Genomic DNA, 13,622 nt, shown 5'->3' on the forward strand with positions numbered 1-13,622 from the left:
GTGCGTGGAAATGGAAGTCCGCAATGGCCCCCGCCACCTAAAGTGCATAGTAATGGGAGGAGGGGGGTACATGTGGCTACCACTACGGGGGTCCTTCTGAATATCTAAATGGGAGGTGGCTACATTTAGCTATCTATAGGAGGTCTTTCTGGCTACTTAAAGTGGTCTAACACCCAGCATTTCAACTTTGCTTTAAAAGATTGCTTACAGCTTAGAAACTATTATGCCATATTTTTTTTTTGCAGAAATTCACTGAATGGATTAAACATGACATTTTAGTGTTGCATTTAGCTAGAAATCGCTGAGGTTATTAGATACAAATGTATCTATTTACAATGTAAATAAACAAACACCTCTCTGAGAAAGCACAGAGGGCTTCCCAGACAGGCTTTTCAGACGTCTATTTGCATTCCAAACAAAGATACATTTGTAACAAAAAAAACCATGCAGATATCTAGCTAAATCCAAAACTAAAATGTCATGTTTAACCCTTACAGTGAATTTCTGCTTAAAAAAAAAATCTGGCATAATAGTTTCTAAGCTGTAAGCAATCTTTTAAAGCAAAGTTGTAATGCTGGGTGTTAGACCGCTTTAAACAAGGCGGGCCACTACATCTGGTTACCTCTAGGGGGTCCTTCTGGCTACCTATAAAGATACTGGGGGGAACTGCTTCTAACTACCTATGTGGGGGATCATGTGGCTACCTAAACTAAGGGGGCTGCTTCTGGCTACCTATACATGGGACAGCTCTGACTACCAATACTGGATAGCTACTACCAATACTGGGGGGAACTACTTCTGGCTACCTGTACTGTGGGAGGAACTTTTGTCTACCTATACTGGGGTCTACTTGGGGGGTACCTCTGGATACTGTTAATGAAGCTGGGGGGCTCTGGCTACTTTAAAGGGAACCTGTAGCGAAAAAAGTGCCCCTAGTGGGTACTTATTTAGGGAGGGGGAAGCGCACTACCACCGTCCTGCTCAGCTCTCTTCAGCAATAGCCTGGCCTGATTGTGTCCATGCCACTGCACAGGTGCTAACTGTCTGCTCTTGCGCAGTAGCAGGAACCTGATCGAGCTCAGCTATTTCCAATGGAGCCTGAGTGGGATGGTGGTGGTGCTGTGCGCAGGGATCCAACACTTCTGAGATCCTAGCGGTGGAAGGGGTCTGCAGAGGATGACAGGGGAAGCCTCTTTAGCAGTCAGATGCTTCCCCCTCCTGATGTATTGATAAATATGGATTGCAAACCTCCTGGGTTTGCTTTAAATTTATGTGGGGGTGGGGCACAAAAGGCGCCACCAAAACTTTGCTATGGGGCCCAATGATTGCGCCCTGGCTGGAAGTGTGCTCAGGCTTGCTTTACAACAGGCCTGGCATCTTTCACACATTCTAAAAACCTGTGAAAAGGCATCTCGTGTTTTAATCAACTCAAAGCAATTTGTGGCCTCTGCCTGTTACTCGATGTGCTTTGTGTTCAGTCACCTGACGCTCTCCTGTTTCTGTCTCTCCCATCTACGCAGCCGCTCCAGCCTCAACGCCAAAACCCACGGGAACATGAAGCTGAACTGTGAGACGTCAGACCTTACCGCCGCCATCATCAGCATCCCCACTCCCCCCGCCAACACGCCGGACGAGCCATCCTCGCCTAGCCCTGGCGTCCTGAGGAATTCAAGCGTCACCGCCAGATACTACCAGGAGACTGTTAGGATTTCCAGCTTGTAGGGACTTTTCCACCTCCCCTGGAACTAGCGACGCATCAAACACACTGTGACACCCCATACATACTGACACCTCATACCACCATACCAGACAATCAGCTCATCTCCATGTGGCCGGGTGAAGGAGACACAAGTCGTGTCTTGCAGCGTACATGCATTAAGAGGACACAAGCGGATGCTGTTGCCTAGCAACAGCATTCTGTAGAGACGTGATATCATTTGACATGAAGCTGTGCATATGGCGCTACATGCTAATATACACCAGTGAAAAACTGCACAACTTAAATTCCTCCAGCGTTGTCTAGACTGTCACAAGACCAAAACCCCTCAATGGACCACTGAAGGAAGTTCTTCTAAAAAAAAAGGGTTTATAGGTTTAGAATGATGGGGGTACTAAAAGCACATTAGAAATATATAGATATATAATTTTTTCACTATTTTCTTCATGCACCTCCTTCACAAATGGCGTTTAGCCATGATGACAAAGGATGCTAAAGACACTGATTAAAGGTGGTCTATTTTATGGGTGAATTATTCCAATGGGAACCAATCACTCGGTAGGATACAGTAAATGCACGTTACATTGTTCATACGCCATACAATCTTGTCCCTCCTATATTCATGTAGTACTATGGGAGCGTTACCCAACCAATCTACTCAAAGCATTGTTAAACCGTTGGCCATAAGGGCCCTTTCACACTGGGGCGGTGCGGTACTTCAAATTGCCGCACTGCTTCCGCAGCCTAATGAAAGTCTGTGGGGTAGTTCATATTTCCCACGTTGCAGTACGCTGCTCCGGAAGTGCCCGATTTAACACTAGCGCATACCTACATTACCGCGCGGCTCCTGTGGCGATCTGTCGGCCTGGAAGTCATGTTAGTCTATGGCAACGCAGGGTTCTTTAAGCACTTTGGTGTTGCGAAGTCGCGGCATGCATGCGCGGAAGCGTATTTCACCAATACGCTTCTGTGCACTTCCGCATACACAAAACAGGAAGTGACCGCAAGCGTACGTCACTTCCTGTTTTTGACAGATGCCAGACAAGGAACACCGTGTACTAACGCGGTGTTTAGTGAAGGCCTGTTTTTGGCAATGCGTTGCGGCAGGCAGACAATTCAAAAAGATTACAGACACCGAAGGCTCAACTGCGAGTCTGCAACACTCACCACGGGCCTGGGGGCACATTAATTTGCCAAAAATCAAGTAATAGGCATATAGGAAAACTTACACTATTATACTAAACAATTAAAAACTCGATTGAGCTATAAAATGGTCAATATTACAGATGTCAGATAAAGGCAGCTAAAAGAGGGGTTGGTTGCATTAGGTGCTGATTGACTGGACATTTACTTTGATTCAACCACTCACTGTCCTTCTAATGGAAACAGACGCAGATAAGGTATGCCTGACCCTAGAGGCCTGCGCGGGTCTAATTTTTCAGACCCGCAACCCTGCTACCCACACCCGACCCACATTCTGGTGAATCTGGTACCCACACCAGACCCGCACCTGCAGACCCACTACCCGCATGTGACCCACAACCCGATTCAAATCAAAACAGGTACACAAACCCAACCCGCATTTTGGGTAACCTGCAGGTACCCGACCTGATGCCCTGTGCGGGTCTAATGTTTCAGACCTGCACCCGCAGCCCCGCTACCCACACCCAACCCGCAACCCGCTTTCTGGTGAATCTGGTACCCGCACCTGATGTGATCTCCATCTGCCCATCCAGCATCCTGTATCCATGGCTTCAGCGGTGCCTCATGTGACGTGATACATACTACCAACTCACATAAAGTGCCGCTGTAGTCAGGAAGCAGGACTTCACATGCGGCTGGTGATCCCAGTGCTAATCTGCTGAGAGCGGGGGAGTGTTGCAGCGCCAACGTCACAACAATGTATTGCTTCAGGCAGTAAACTATGGGTTTCCGGTCAGGTTATCTGAATGAGGTCTCTTACTCATGTCCCTGTCCCATGCAAAACACTATCATTCTGACACTACTCAATACCACTAAGTGTACATCCACTCCTACCCAGTATACATTCGCTCCGACACACGTTGTCCCACCAAAAGTAGTGCTCTCGGTTCCCATTGGACTGATGATTTTGTAGGCTAGAGAAATGCACAAACTTAGAGGAAATCTATGCACATGTAATATTATTCTATATGTATAGGTGGGGGAGGGAGGGTGGAAGGAATCTCTGCATTATGGACCTGAGACACAGCACACAGGTCTATACTTGGGTGTACAGAACTGTAGATATATATTGATGTACAGCACAGGCCACATCTCTATGGGGGGAGGGATGTATAGTGTCTATAGGCACAGAGCTATGTATATGTAGGCACAGCACTCTGTAGATATATTGACACATATACATAGCACAAAATATGTCTGTAGTCAGGGTATGGGACTCTGCAGAGGTATACACAGCGCTGGGTATGTTAGTGCAGAGGCGTGTCCAGCACCGTAAAACCGCGAGGCAGCGCCCTGCAGGGAAAACTGTGGCGGCGCTGCAGATTGTTGAAGACTATGCATATCAAAGCAGGGTGGAGGGCTGTGGTCTCCCACCTAGGTTAAAAAACAAACAAAGGAATGATTTGAGCTTTTGACTCAGGGACATACTGATTTTACAATTCCTCTCTCACTGGTCGAGGTGTTTAAGGCCTGGTAGATTCTAAAGTGTCTGAACCTTCATTCAGTGGCCATTGCATGCCACCTGCCACCGCCGCTCTCTGCCTGCCACCTACTAAAGCCAACCACAGAAGCCGAGGAGTACACCGCCCGCTTCCTTTCTAGAAACAATGTCACTGTGCATTTAGCGGTCGGGTACCATGTCACAGTTTGATTGTTGTGCAATCACGGCATGGCCTTGGACAGAACAGGTCGCCCGCGGCAACTTTACGGCAATAGAGGGCGTTGGAGGTGTTGGTGTATTTGGGTGGCCACAGCACCCCCTGTGGGCTCTCACTGGGCATTACAAAGGGCCCTTCTATGCATGTTGTGACTTTCATATATGCACACGTGGGCACAACTGAAACACAGCCATATTTCAGGGGAAGGGGTGGGGGGTGGGTGGGATTTGGGGTACACAAGCTTGTCTGGGTACCGTTCTAGGTACTCGCCCACAAGGTTTAAAAGCAGAGGATATGGGGGGGATACTTAGATTTATTTTTCATTGTATTGCTTGTTACTGAGACAAAGGCTGTAGCACAAGCCTTCTCATGTGTGAACAGTCTATACAGCATTGCTTTGTCCTCTCCCAACTACTGACATGTAGATAGCGCAACGTGTAAGAATGATCCACGTATTACAGCTCTGCCTATGGAAGAAGAAGACCTGCACAATATAATTATTCCTATCTGCAGAACATTGGACTCTCTGATGGTAAGTTCTGCAAAACCTCATGCACTACTTGGGCATTGATATTATCCTGTGGGCAGTAAAACTCCAAACAAAGTGCATTGTGGGAGGTTAGCCAAGCTAGACTGCAATGCTAAGTTATTGTGTGACCGATGGTAAGTGTGTCCTAGGTAGAAAAATCCACCTTCATTGAAAACTGCTATAAATATATCTGTATTCTGCAAAGTGTTTTTTTTTTCTTCCAAAAGGCATTTTTCCATTTAGGGCTGGTTCAGACGGGCATCTGAACCAGCAGCCCGGCGTCTGAACCAGCAGCCCGGCGTCTGAACCAGCAGCCCGGCGTCTGAACCAGCAGTCCGGCGTCTGAACCAGCAGTCCGGCGTCTCGGTCAAATGCTTTTCTGCAAGCGTGCAGAAAATCATTCGGCTACCTTCTGCAGGACTTCCTGTTGTTTGCTCTGTGCATCTTGAATTTGACTGCTACAGCAGGGCACAGAAGCACCACGGTAACCAATCCTGGAGGCTACAGGTTGCGTTCAGGAAAGAATGAGATGAGGGGAAACGATGGGATCAGACACGGCGTTTGTGCAGACGACGTCCGTGTGAACTCGCCCGTACATTCCTACATCATACAGATCTAAAACAAAGGCATTTCCATTTCCTCGGCAACAGTGAATTTTCACTTAATGGAAATTCAGTTTTAGCATATTTTAAAATACTGAACACGCATCAAAACATAACATAAGAAAATCGTGTATGTTTTGCTATTCATGTATGTTTGTGAGTGCAGAGAGGAGAGAACTCAAGTGAGGAGTGAGAACCTATCCAATAGCTAGGGTTGTTTGGAGGAGGGGGAGGAGCAAGGGGTGGTTCTGTGCACAATCTGAGGAAAAGCTTTCTGCTTATTGGACCTTCAGGAGATATCGCAGTCCTTGACATTTTAGGTACTAAATCAGTGATTATTTGTTTTGTATTTAGTGTGACCTTCACTTTCAGAAGCTCCCAGTATAGGCAAAGGAGCATGGCACCTTATGTTGCCCACCGTAATGAAGCAATGTTACTTGGTTTTTGTTTTACTGCCCACTGGTTCAGTATAAAAGCTAAATTTACCTAATTGATAAATCATTATTAGCAACTGCTGATGTGGTGAATGACCCCCCAGAATGCCTCAGCAGTGACTACAGTTGTGAGAGTTCTTGGATGAGGTTCTTAGCTCTGCTTAAACCTTCCCACGGTCTCACGCCTTATCTTCCCTTCTCTGTAGTAGAAGTGAGGCGCACATTCGTACGGACTGCATTCAGTTGGGCAGAGCTTGGATCCCAGAAGCAGACTCACCATAAATATGTCTAAGACACTGTTGGGTAACCCTAAGTTTGGCAAAGTTATTAACTCAGCAGTATGGTCTGTGGATCAGTACCCTGTAACATCCACTGGGTGTCAGTCCATGTTCCAGAATACTATGCAGTTAATACAGAATAACAAAAGGTCCTTGGCCTGCAGAAGCAACAGGTTCTAGTTACCTGTCCTTCCAAGGCTTGCCCACCCAATAGGAAAACAGGCAATCTGGCACAGGTGCCTTTACTGATCGTGCATTAACTTTCTCTTAATTATTTGCCAAACATCTTTCCTTCCCGGATACATCATTGTGCAGCATGACAGAGGGGGCTTTGATTGTCTCTTTTCTCTTCGTACTGGGCCCCTGCTGCCGCTGGACCTCATTGCATGGCTATAGTTGCACCTTTGGGAAGAGGACCTCATCCATTAGACATGCCTGTGGAAACGCCCATCTTTTAGCTATGGAGGACGAAGGGCACTAAAACAACCACACAGTCCAGACTGAAGACTCCGGGCCTTGTGGTCCTGTTTTCTGAGCAGGCATCTGTTCTCGGGAAATCTGTGATCTGATGGACACCTCCTATTTTCTCTGTGAGCAGCTACATCCCCTGCCTTTGATCTGTCCTGACTGTTTCCTGTCCCTCCAATGGATCCATGCAGAGCCGTCTGTCACTATTTTGTCTTCCATGCATGTTAAGTGTCTGGCAGTCGTCACCGTGGGTGGGCGGGGAGTATGTTTCAGACTTTGCATCTCATTGGTTCTTTTAAACAGTTTCTTTTGATGATAAGGAACAAACAAGTCTGATGGAAAAATAAAATAATTTAAAAATTAAACTGATGTTATTTCATGTGTTCCAGTTTTTGAGGCCGATTTTACACTTATTTTTTTGCGTTGCGGTGGGGATGCTATACTCCTGCCACATACCACCACAATGCAAAACAATGACAAACATATGACCCTATGGTAGAGTGCGCTGACAGGATCACATACCTCCCAACTTTTTGAGATGAGAAAGAGGGACACTTAAGCCACGCCCCCGCCAAACTCCTGATCACGCACCCGGCACACCCCTAATCACACATCCCATAAAGATTTCATAAGAAAAATATGTTGTTTTATAATTCAAACCACACTGGTCCTTTCTATCCTGGTTCATTTTCCTTCATATTACCATTTTAAAATGAGTAATATATCAATTTAAAGGATGAGAATAGAGTTTAGAGTCAATCAAACACATTTTGTTTAGTAGATACATACATATATATATATATATATTTACATAGAAAGAGGGACAAAGTCCTGAAAGAGGGACACATGAGGAGGAAAGAGGGACAGGGCTCCCAAAGAGGGACTGTCCCTCTGAAAGAGGGACAGTTGGGAGCTATGGCATCATATGTATAGCACTGCCCCCTGCTCCGTGATGTACTCCATGGGCAGGAAGTACATCACTGAAATTCCCGTCAGTCCGTGCATGTGTGTTGCTACACAACGCGCTCAAGTTGATGAAATTCCTCCATCGCCCATTGACTCCAATGACTTCCACTGACGTCGTTGTGTTGCCATGGAAGGCATGCGGTAACACGCTGCACTGCAGACTTTGTGTTTGCTTGGCGGCAATTTGGAAAACGTCCGGTACAACGCAATGCGGTAAGTTTGCAAGGCCCCGTACTCTTGCTTGGCCATTGCGTAACCCTGCGGTAAAACAGGGTAGGCAATAGTGATGTGGCTACCTGTACGCCGAACTGTTCGCAGCGAACAGGCCATGGGGAATGACCTTGGGGTCATTTCCGTATTCGTCATCTTATGGATTACTACGCAGACACTTTCCCGGCGGCCGCACGTCCTTGATTGCACGCCTGCAGCCGGGAGCGCTCTGCGCATGCACATGACGTCACGCCGAGCACTCCCTGCTGCAGGCGCGCAATCAAGGACGCGCAGCCACCGGGAAAAAGTCTGTGCAGTAATGTGTAATATGACGAATGCGGAAATGACCCCAAGGTCATTCCTCATGGCCTGTTTGATGCGAACAGTTTGGGCCATCTCCATGCCTCCCAACTTTTTGAGATGAGAAAGAGGGACTCTTAAGCCACACCCCTGATCACGCCCCCGTCACACCCCTAGTCACGCATACCATAAAGATTTCATAAGGAAAATATGTTGTTTAATAATTCAAACAACACTGGTCCTCTCTATCCTGCTTCATTTTCCTTCATTTTAACATTTTAAAATTAGTAATATATCAATTTAAAGGATGGGAATAAAGTTTAGAGTCAATCTAACACATTTTTTAGTAGAGAAATATATATATTTACATAGAAAGAGGGACAAAGTCCTGAAAGAGGGACAAATGAGGAGGAAAGAGGGACAGGGCTTCCAAAGAGGGACTGTCTCTCCGAAAGAGGGACAGTTGGGAGCTATGCATCTCTAGTAGGCAACGCACACTTGCATTGCAAGTGTAAAAGGGAACCTAAAGTGGCTATAAGGTGGCCAGTTTAACTTACCTGGGGCTTCCTCCAGCCTCTTGCAGTCCCATAGCTCCCAACTGTCCCTCTTTCGGAGGGACAGTCCCTCTTTTGGAGCCCTGTCCCTCTTTCCTCCTCATTTGTCCCTCTTTCAGGACTTTGTCCCTCTTTCTATGTAAATATATATAATTATCTACTAAAAAATGATTCTAAACTTTATTCCCATCCTTTAAATTGCTATATTACTAATTTTAAAATGTTAATATGAAGGAAAATGAACCAGGATAGAAGGGATCAGAGTGGTTTGTATTATAAAACAACATATTTTTCTTATTAAATCGTTATGGTATGCGTGATTAGGGGTGTGCCGGGGCGTGGTAAGAGATGTGGCAGGGGCGTGGCTTAAGTGTCCCTCTTTCTCATATCAAAAAGTTGGGAGCTATGCAGTCCTGTCTACACCAACTGTCTTCTCCACATGCCATTGCCTCTAGCCAGTGCAGAACAGGAACCAACAACCCATCACACGGCAGTAAACAACTAGAACAGTGACATCTACAGGCCGGATGTATCAACACCACATCACAACATACTAGTTCTCAACGTGTCTGCTGAAGTTCTTATAAAATCTGCAGAGGCATGATGAGATACTGTAACGGTCGGTGTCAGCACGCAGAGAGTATCTGATTATCGGTGATCTGCAGTATCACCGACAATACAGATATATACCTGATTATTAGTGATCTGCAGAATCACCAATAATACAAGTATGGCTAACCTCTGGACACCAAATAAAGTGTAAGTGTTTGGGTGCAACCGTAACTTTAATAGTTAGAAGAAACCTCACCAGAGGGGCTGGTGAGGTACTATCAGTACACGCAGCATGTACTAGCGTACAAGTTCCAGCAATCTGGAGAAACAATACTGAAAATGACAGATACCTAGTGAGCAGGTAATTAAGGCTGAACTATAGCCTAGCTGAGTTGCTTAACCAGCGGAGCTGGTGCAGTAAACGCCTCACCAGTGGCGAGGGCCCACTGGCGAGTAGAAATGCTCAGGCAGGCAAGGGTCGGCAACAGAGAGGTACGTATCGGTACAAAATCGTGAGACAAGAGAGTAAACGGTAATCAGGCAGAGGTTCAGCAACAGGAGGATACGTATCGGTACAGAATCGTGAGACAAGAGAGTAAACGGTAATCAGGCAGAGGTTCAGCAACAGGTAGACAGATAGGCGAAAGTACAGGATCAGAAGGCAGGATCAGAGTCAGAGGTAATAGCTAAGAGTCATACACAGGAGATCAATACAGTAGTAATATCCTAGTGTGGGTGTGAAATCCGTGGCATCAACACCTGGGAACTAGTCTACAAGTAACAATAGCAATACTGCAATATCCTAGACTAGGTGTGAAATCCTTAGTATCAACAGCAGGGAACTAGCCTAAGGTCTGCGCGCTAACACACAAGTACTCACGACAACAGACAATCCTAAATGAAGCCCGGAGGCTTATGAAGCAGAGGAGACCCCACTGGCACACCCCTCCAGGATCAGCCAATCCTGGGCGCCGTGGGACTCATCTGACGTCAGCCGACCAGCCGGTCAGCTGACGCCTCTCCTCCCCGAATAAAGGTCCTGTGTGTGCGCGCGCCCGCGCAAGACAGCGACCGTGTGTGCGGCAGAAAGCCCAGTCCTCGGCGTCCTACACGCCGAGAAGACGGGCAGGGGCACAGAGACGGCTGCGGCGGCGGAAGCGTTCGACGCAGCCGACGTCCCCCAGGTCCCCTCCGTGGAGGCACCGTTCGCCGCTGCTGCTATTACAGATACAAATTGCAACAAGAGTGAAAGCAGGAAACGATTAAGAAGCAGTAAGAACATGTTAGAAATACATTTTTCAAACTGGGATCATCTAATACCCCAACTAATTTTCTATCAATAAAAGAACAGTCAGTCAGAAACTGGGCAACATCAGCCTAAAATAAATATTAGAAATATTGGTGTGATTTCAGGGGCGTGTTTTTCAAACAATGATTATCACACACCCTCTGCTGCTGTCACCCCATGCACTGTCCCAGCTGCACCCCTTCTTGATCACGCTCCCACTGCCGGGATTGTAATGTGCACACACAGTTCACAAAACTTGCAACTACGCATGCCTAGAATGTGCAACAGGAGCTGATCACCACACAACGGAGGTAACCAGAAGGAAAAAATGCGGTCAGGGACCTCAGTTACTTCAGGGGTTGGTAGAAGCCCCAGAAACATACAACTCTACTTTTTCCCTCACTTAGCAGTTCCTTTATGCCCATGGTGGACTAAATTACCTGTTCCTGGCGACCTGCGCAGTTCTTGTTGTTTTTGGGGTTCCTCCCTACTAGTGGCGTAGCTAAGGAGCTGTGAGCCCCGATGCAAGTTTTACAATGGGGCCCCTCAAGCACTCTATACATAACAATTCATACAGGGCACCAAAACCTGCCAATGGAAACTACAGTGTCAGAGAGGTGCAAGAAGGGAATGGGGAGCAGTTTGTTAATGATTATTACTATTCAAAGTATCTATAGAAGTGATTATTATGAGCACAGAGCCAATAGAGAGCTAATACTGTAGTTGAGGGAGGGCCCTTCGGGGCCCCTCTGGCCCAAGGGCCCCAATGCGGTGGCTACCTCTGCACCCCCTATTGCTACGCCCCTGCTCCCCACCGTTCCCCGACCCTCTAATATTTGACTGGCCCATTAGTTGAATAGGCTGGAGGAAGTCGGGGCTATCCATGAGGAAAACGTAACAGGGCACGTGCGAGTTCCCGAATTGCGCATGGCCAGTAAGAGGAAGCAGTTGTACGAAAGAACTGGCAACTCGCACATGCCCTGTTCAGAATGGCTTGTTAACAGACCAGAGTATAGAGAGCAGGAGGGATCCCAAAGACTACGAGCAAGATGGAAAAAGGTCAAGAACAGGTTACCTAGCCCACCATGGGCTTAATCTACAAAATATATATCTTTTTTATTTAAACTAGCCAACCTGCGTCGTAGCATACGCCGCATCTATCTATCTATCTGATAGAGTACGTGCCTCAACCTTGAAGCAAGAAGAAGTAGGCTTTCCATGAGAAAATGTATGCGTGCTCAAACACCAAGTTTAACCCTAGCAAGTCTGGCTTTGCAAATCCGGCCTAATTGGCTATTCATGAGGCAATGCTCATGCAAATATGCATTTGCTTTCGCATGCCAAACTCTGCAGGGTCAAAAAACCAATACTGCAAAGTGCCCTCTCGCTGCCTGGGAACCACAGCGGCACCCCGGAGTGGGAGGCTGGGTGGCGCAGCCGCCCCCCCCCCCCAAGCGTGGCCAGCGCTGGGGAGAGCCGTCCGCACCCACCTCCTAATATTAAAAACAGCCACTTACCTTAACGTCCATTGGGTTCTGCTACATGCGCATTAATTTTCTCATGGAAAGCATTTTGTGCAGTTTGTGGCCTTTGGAGGCAGGTGGTGGATGGCTTGCTCCGGTGGTGTGAACCCTGGAGAGAGTGCGCCTGTCCTCCCCCCCCCCCCCCCCTCTGGAGTGCTGTATGTGAGCCAGCCCTGAGCTCTAAAGCTCGGGGTGACCCATGCTTCTCTCCTTTCTCATGTGGTGCCCCCAAATTAATGCGCATGTAGCAGAACGCAATGGACGTTAAGGTAAGTGCCTGTTTTTAATATTGGGAGGTGGGTGCAGACGGCTCTCCCCGGCGCTGGCCACACTTGGGGGGGTCGTCCACGCCACCCAGCCTCCCCCTCCGCGGTGCCGCTGTGGTTTCAAGGCAGTGAGAGAGCCTGGGACCCTGCGGTCCCCCCAGTTGTATAAAAAGGGGGCATTGGGAATCCTCCCCGTGGCGCTCCTGGAGGCCTGGAGCACACCAAAAACTGCTAGCAGATCCGCAAAATGCTAGCAGATTTTGAAACGCTTTTTCTTATTTTTCTGTAGCATTTCACCTAGCATTTTGCGGTTTTGTAAAGCGTTTTTGGTGTAGTAGATTTCATATATTGTTACAGTAAAGCTGTTACTGAACAGCTTCTGTAACAAAAACTCCTGCAAAACCGCTCTGAACTGCCGTTTTTCAGAGCGGTTTGCGTTTTTCCTATACTTTACATTGGAGGCAGAACCGCCTCCGCAATCCAAAAAATGCCTCACCGCGGGAGTATGCGTTTCAGCAAAACGCCTCCCGCTCTGGTGTGCACCAGCCCATTGAAATACATTACCCAAGTGTATCCGCAGCCGCAAGTGGATCGCAAAACGCTGCCGAACCGCTCTGGTGTGCACTAAGCCGGATAGTGCTAATGTAGCATGTAGCAGGGTGACTGCTTTGTGGTATTGGTTTGTGCATGCATTTGCATGAGCATTGCCTCATGAATAGCCAATTAGGCCAGATTTGCAATGTCAGACTCGCTAGGGTAAGGCCTCTTTTCCATGGACTGTGAATAGGCAGTGAAATGGCTCTCAAACTCTCACAACTGCTCACTGCTGCCTGGTAACTGCTCACTGCTGCCTGGTAACTGCTCGCTGCTGCCTGGTAACTGCTCGCTGCTGCCTGGTAACTGCTCGCTGCTGCCTGGTAACTGCTCGCTGCTGCCTGGTAACTGCTCGTTGCTGCCTGGTAACTGCTTGTTGCTGCCTGGTATCTGCTCACTGCTGCCTGGTAACTGCTTGCTGCTGCCTGGTAACTGCTTGTTGCTGCCTGGTAACTGCTTGTTGCTGCCTGGTATCTGCTC

At 47.6% G+C, this 13,622-nt stretch overlaps 1 protein-coding gene and 1 long non-coding RNA gene across 3 annotated transcripts in view; one reads left to right on the forward strand and one right to left on the reverse strand.

Annotated features, from left to right (window-relative positions):
- KCND1 (potassium voltage-gated channel subfamily D member 1) overlaps positions 1-2,701 on the forward strand; it is a 185,777-nt gene extending 183,076 nt beyond the window's left edge. The window contains exon 7 of the mRNA XM_068248806.1: positions 1,521-2,701. Coding sequence (XP_068104907.1) covers positions 1,521-1,722 — 202 coding nt within the window. The 3' untranslated portion in view covers positions 1,723-2,701. The remainder of the gene's footprint in view (positions 1-1,520) is intronic.
- Positions 1-13,622, reverse strand: part of LOC137527844 (uncharacterized) — an 83,273-nt gene that overhangs the window by 53,166 nt on the left and 16,485 nt on the right. The window contains exon 2 of one of the 2 annotated variants that reach the window (XR_011023224.1): positions 6,421-7,221. This is a non-coding gene — a long non-coding RNA (uncharacterized lncRNA). The remainder of the gene's footprint in view (positions 1-6,420; positions 7,222-13,622) is intronic. The other variant, XR_011023225.1, reaches the window with a different exon arrangement.

The sequence above is a fragment of the Hyperolius riggenbachi genome, chromosome 8 (assembly GCF_040937935.1).
Source record: "Hyperolius riggenbachi isolate aHypRig1 chromosome 8, aHypRig1.pri, whole genome shotgun sequence".
Classification (NCBI taxonomy): Eukaryota; Metazoa; Chordata; class Amphibia; order Anura; family Hyperoliidae; genus Hyperolius; species Hyperolius riggenbachi.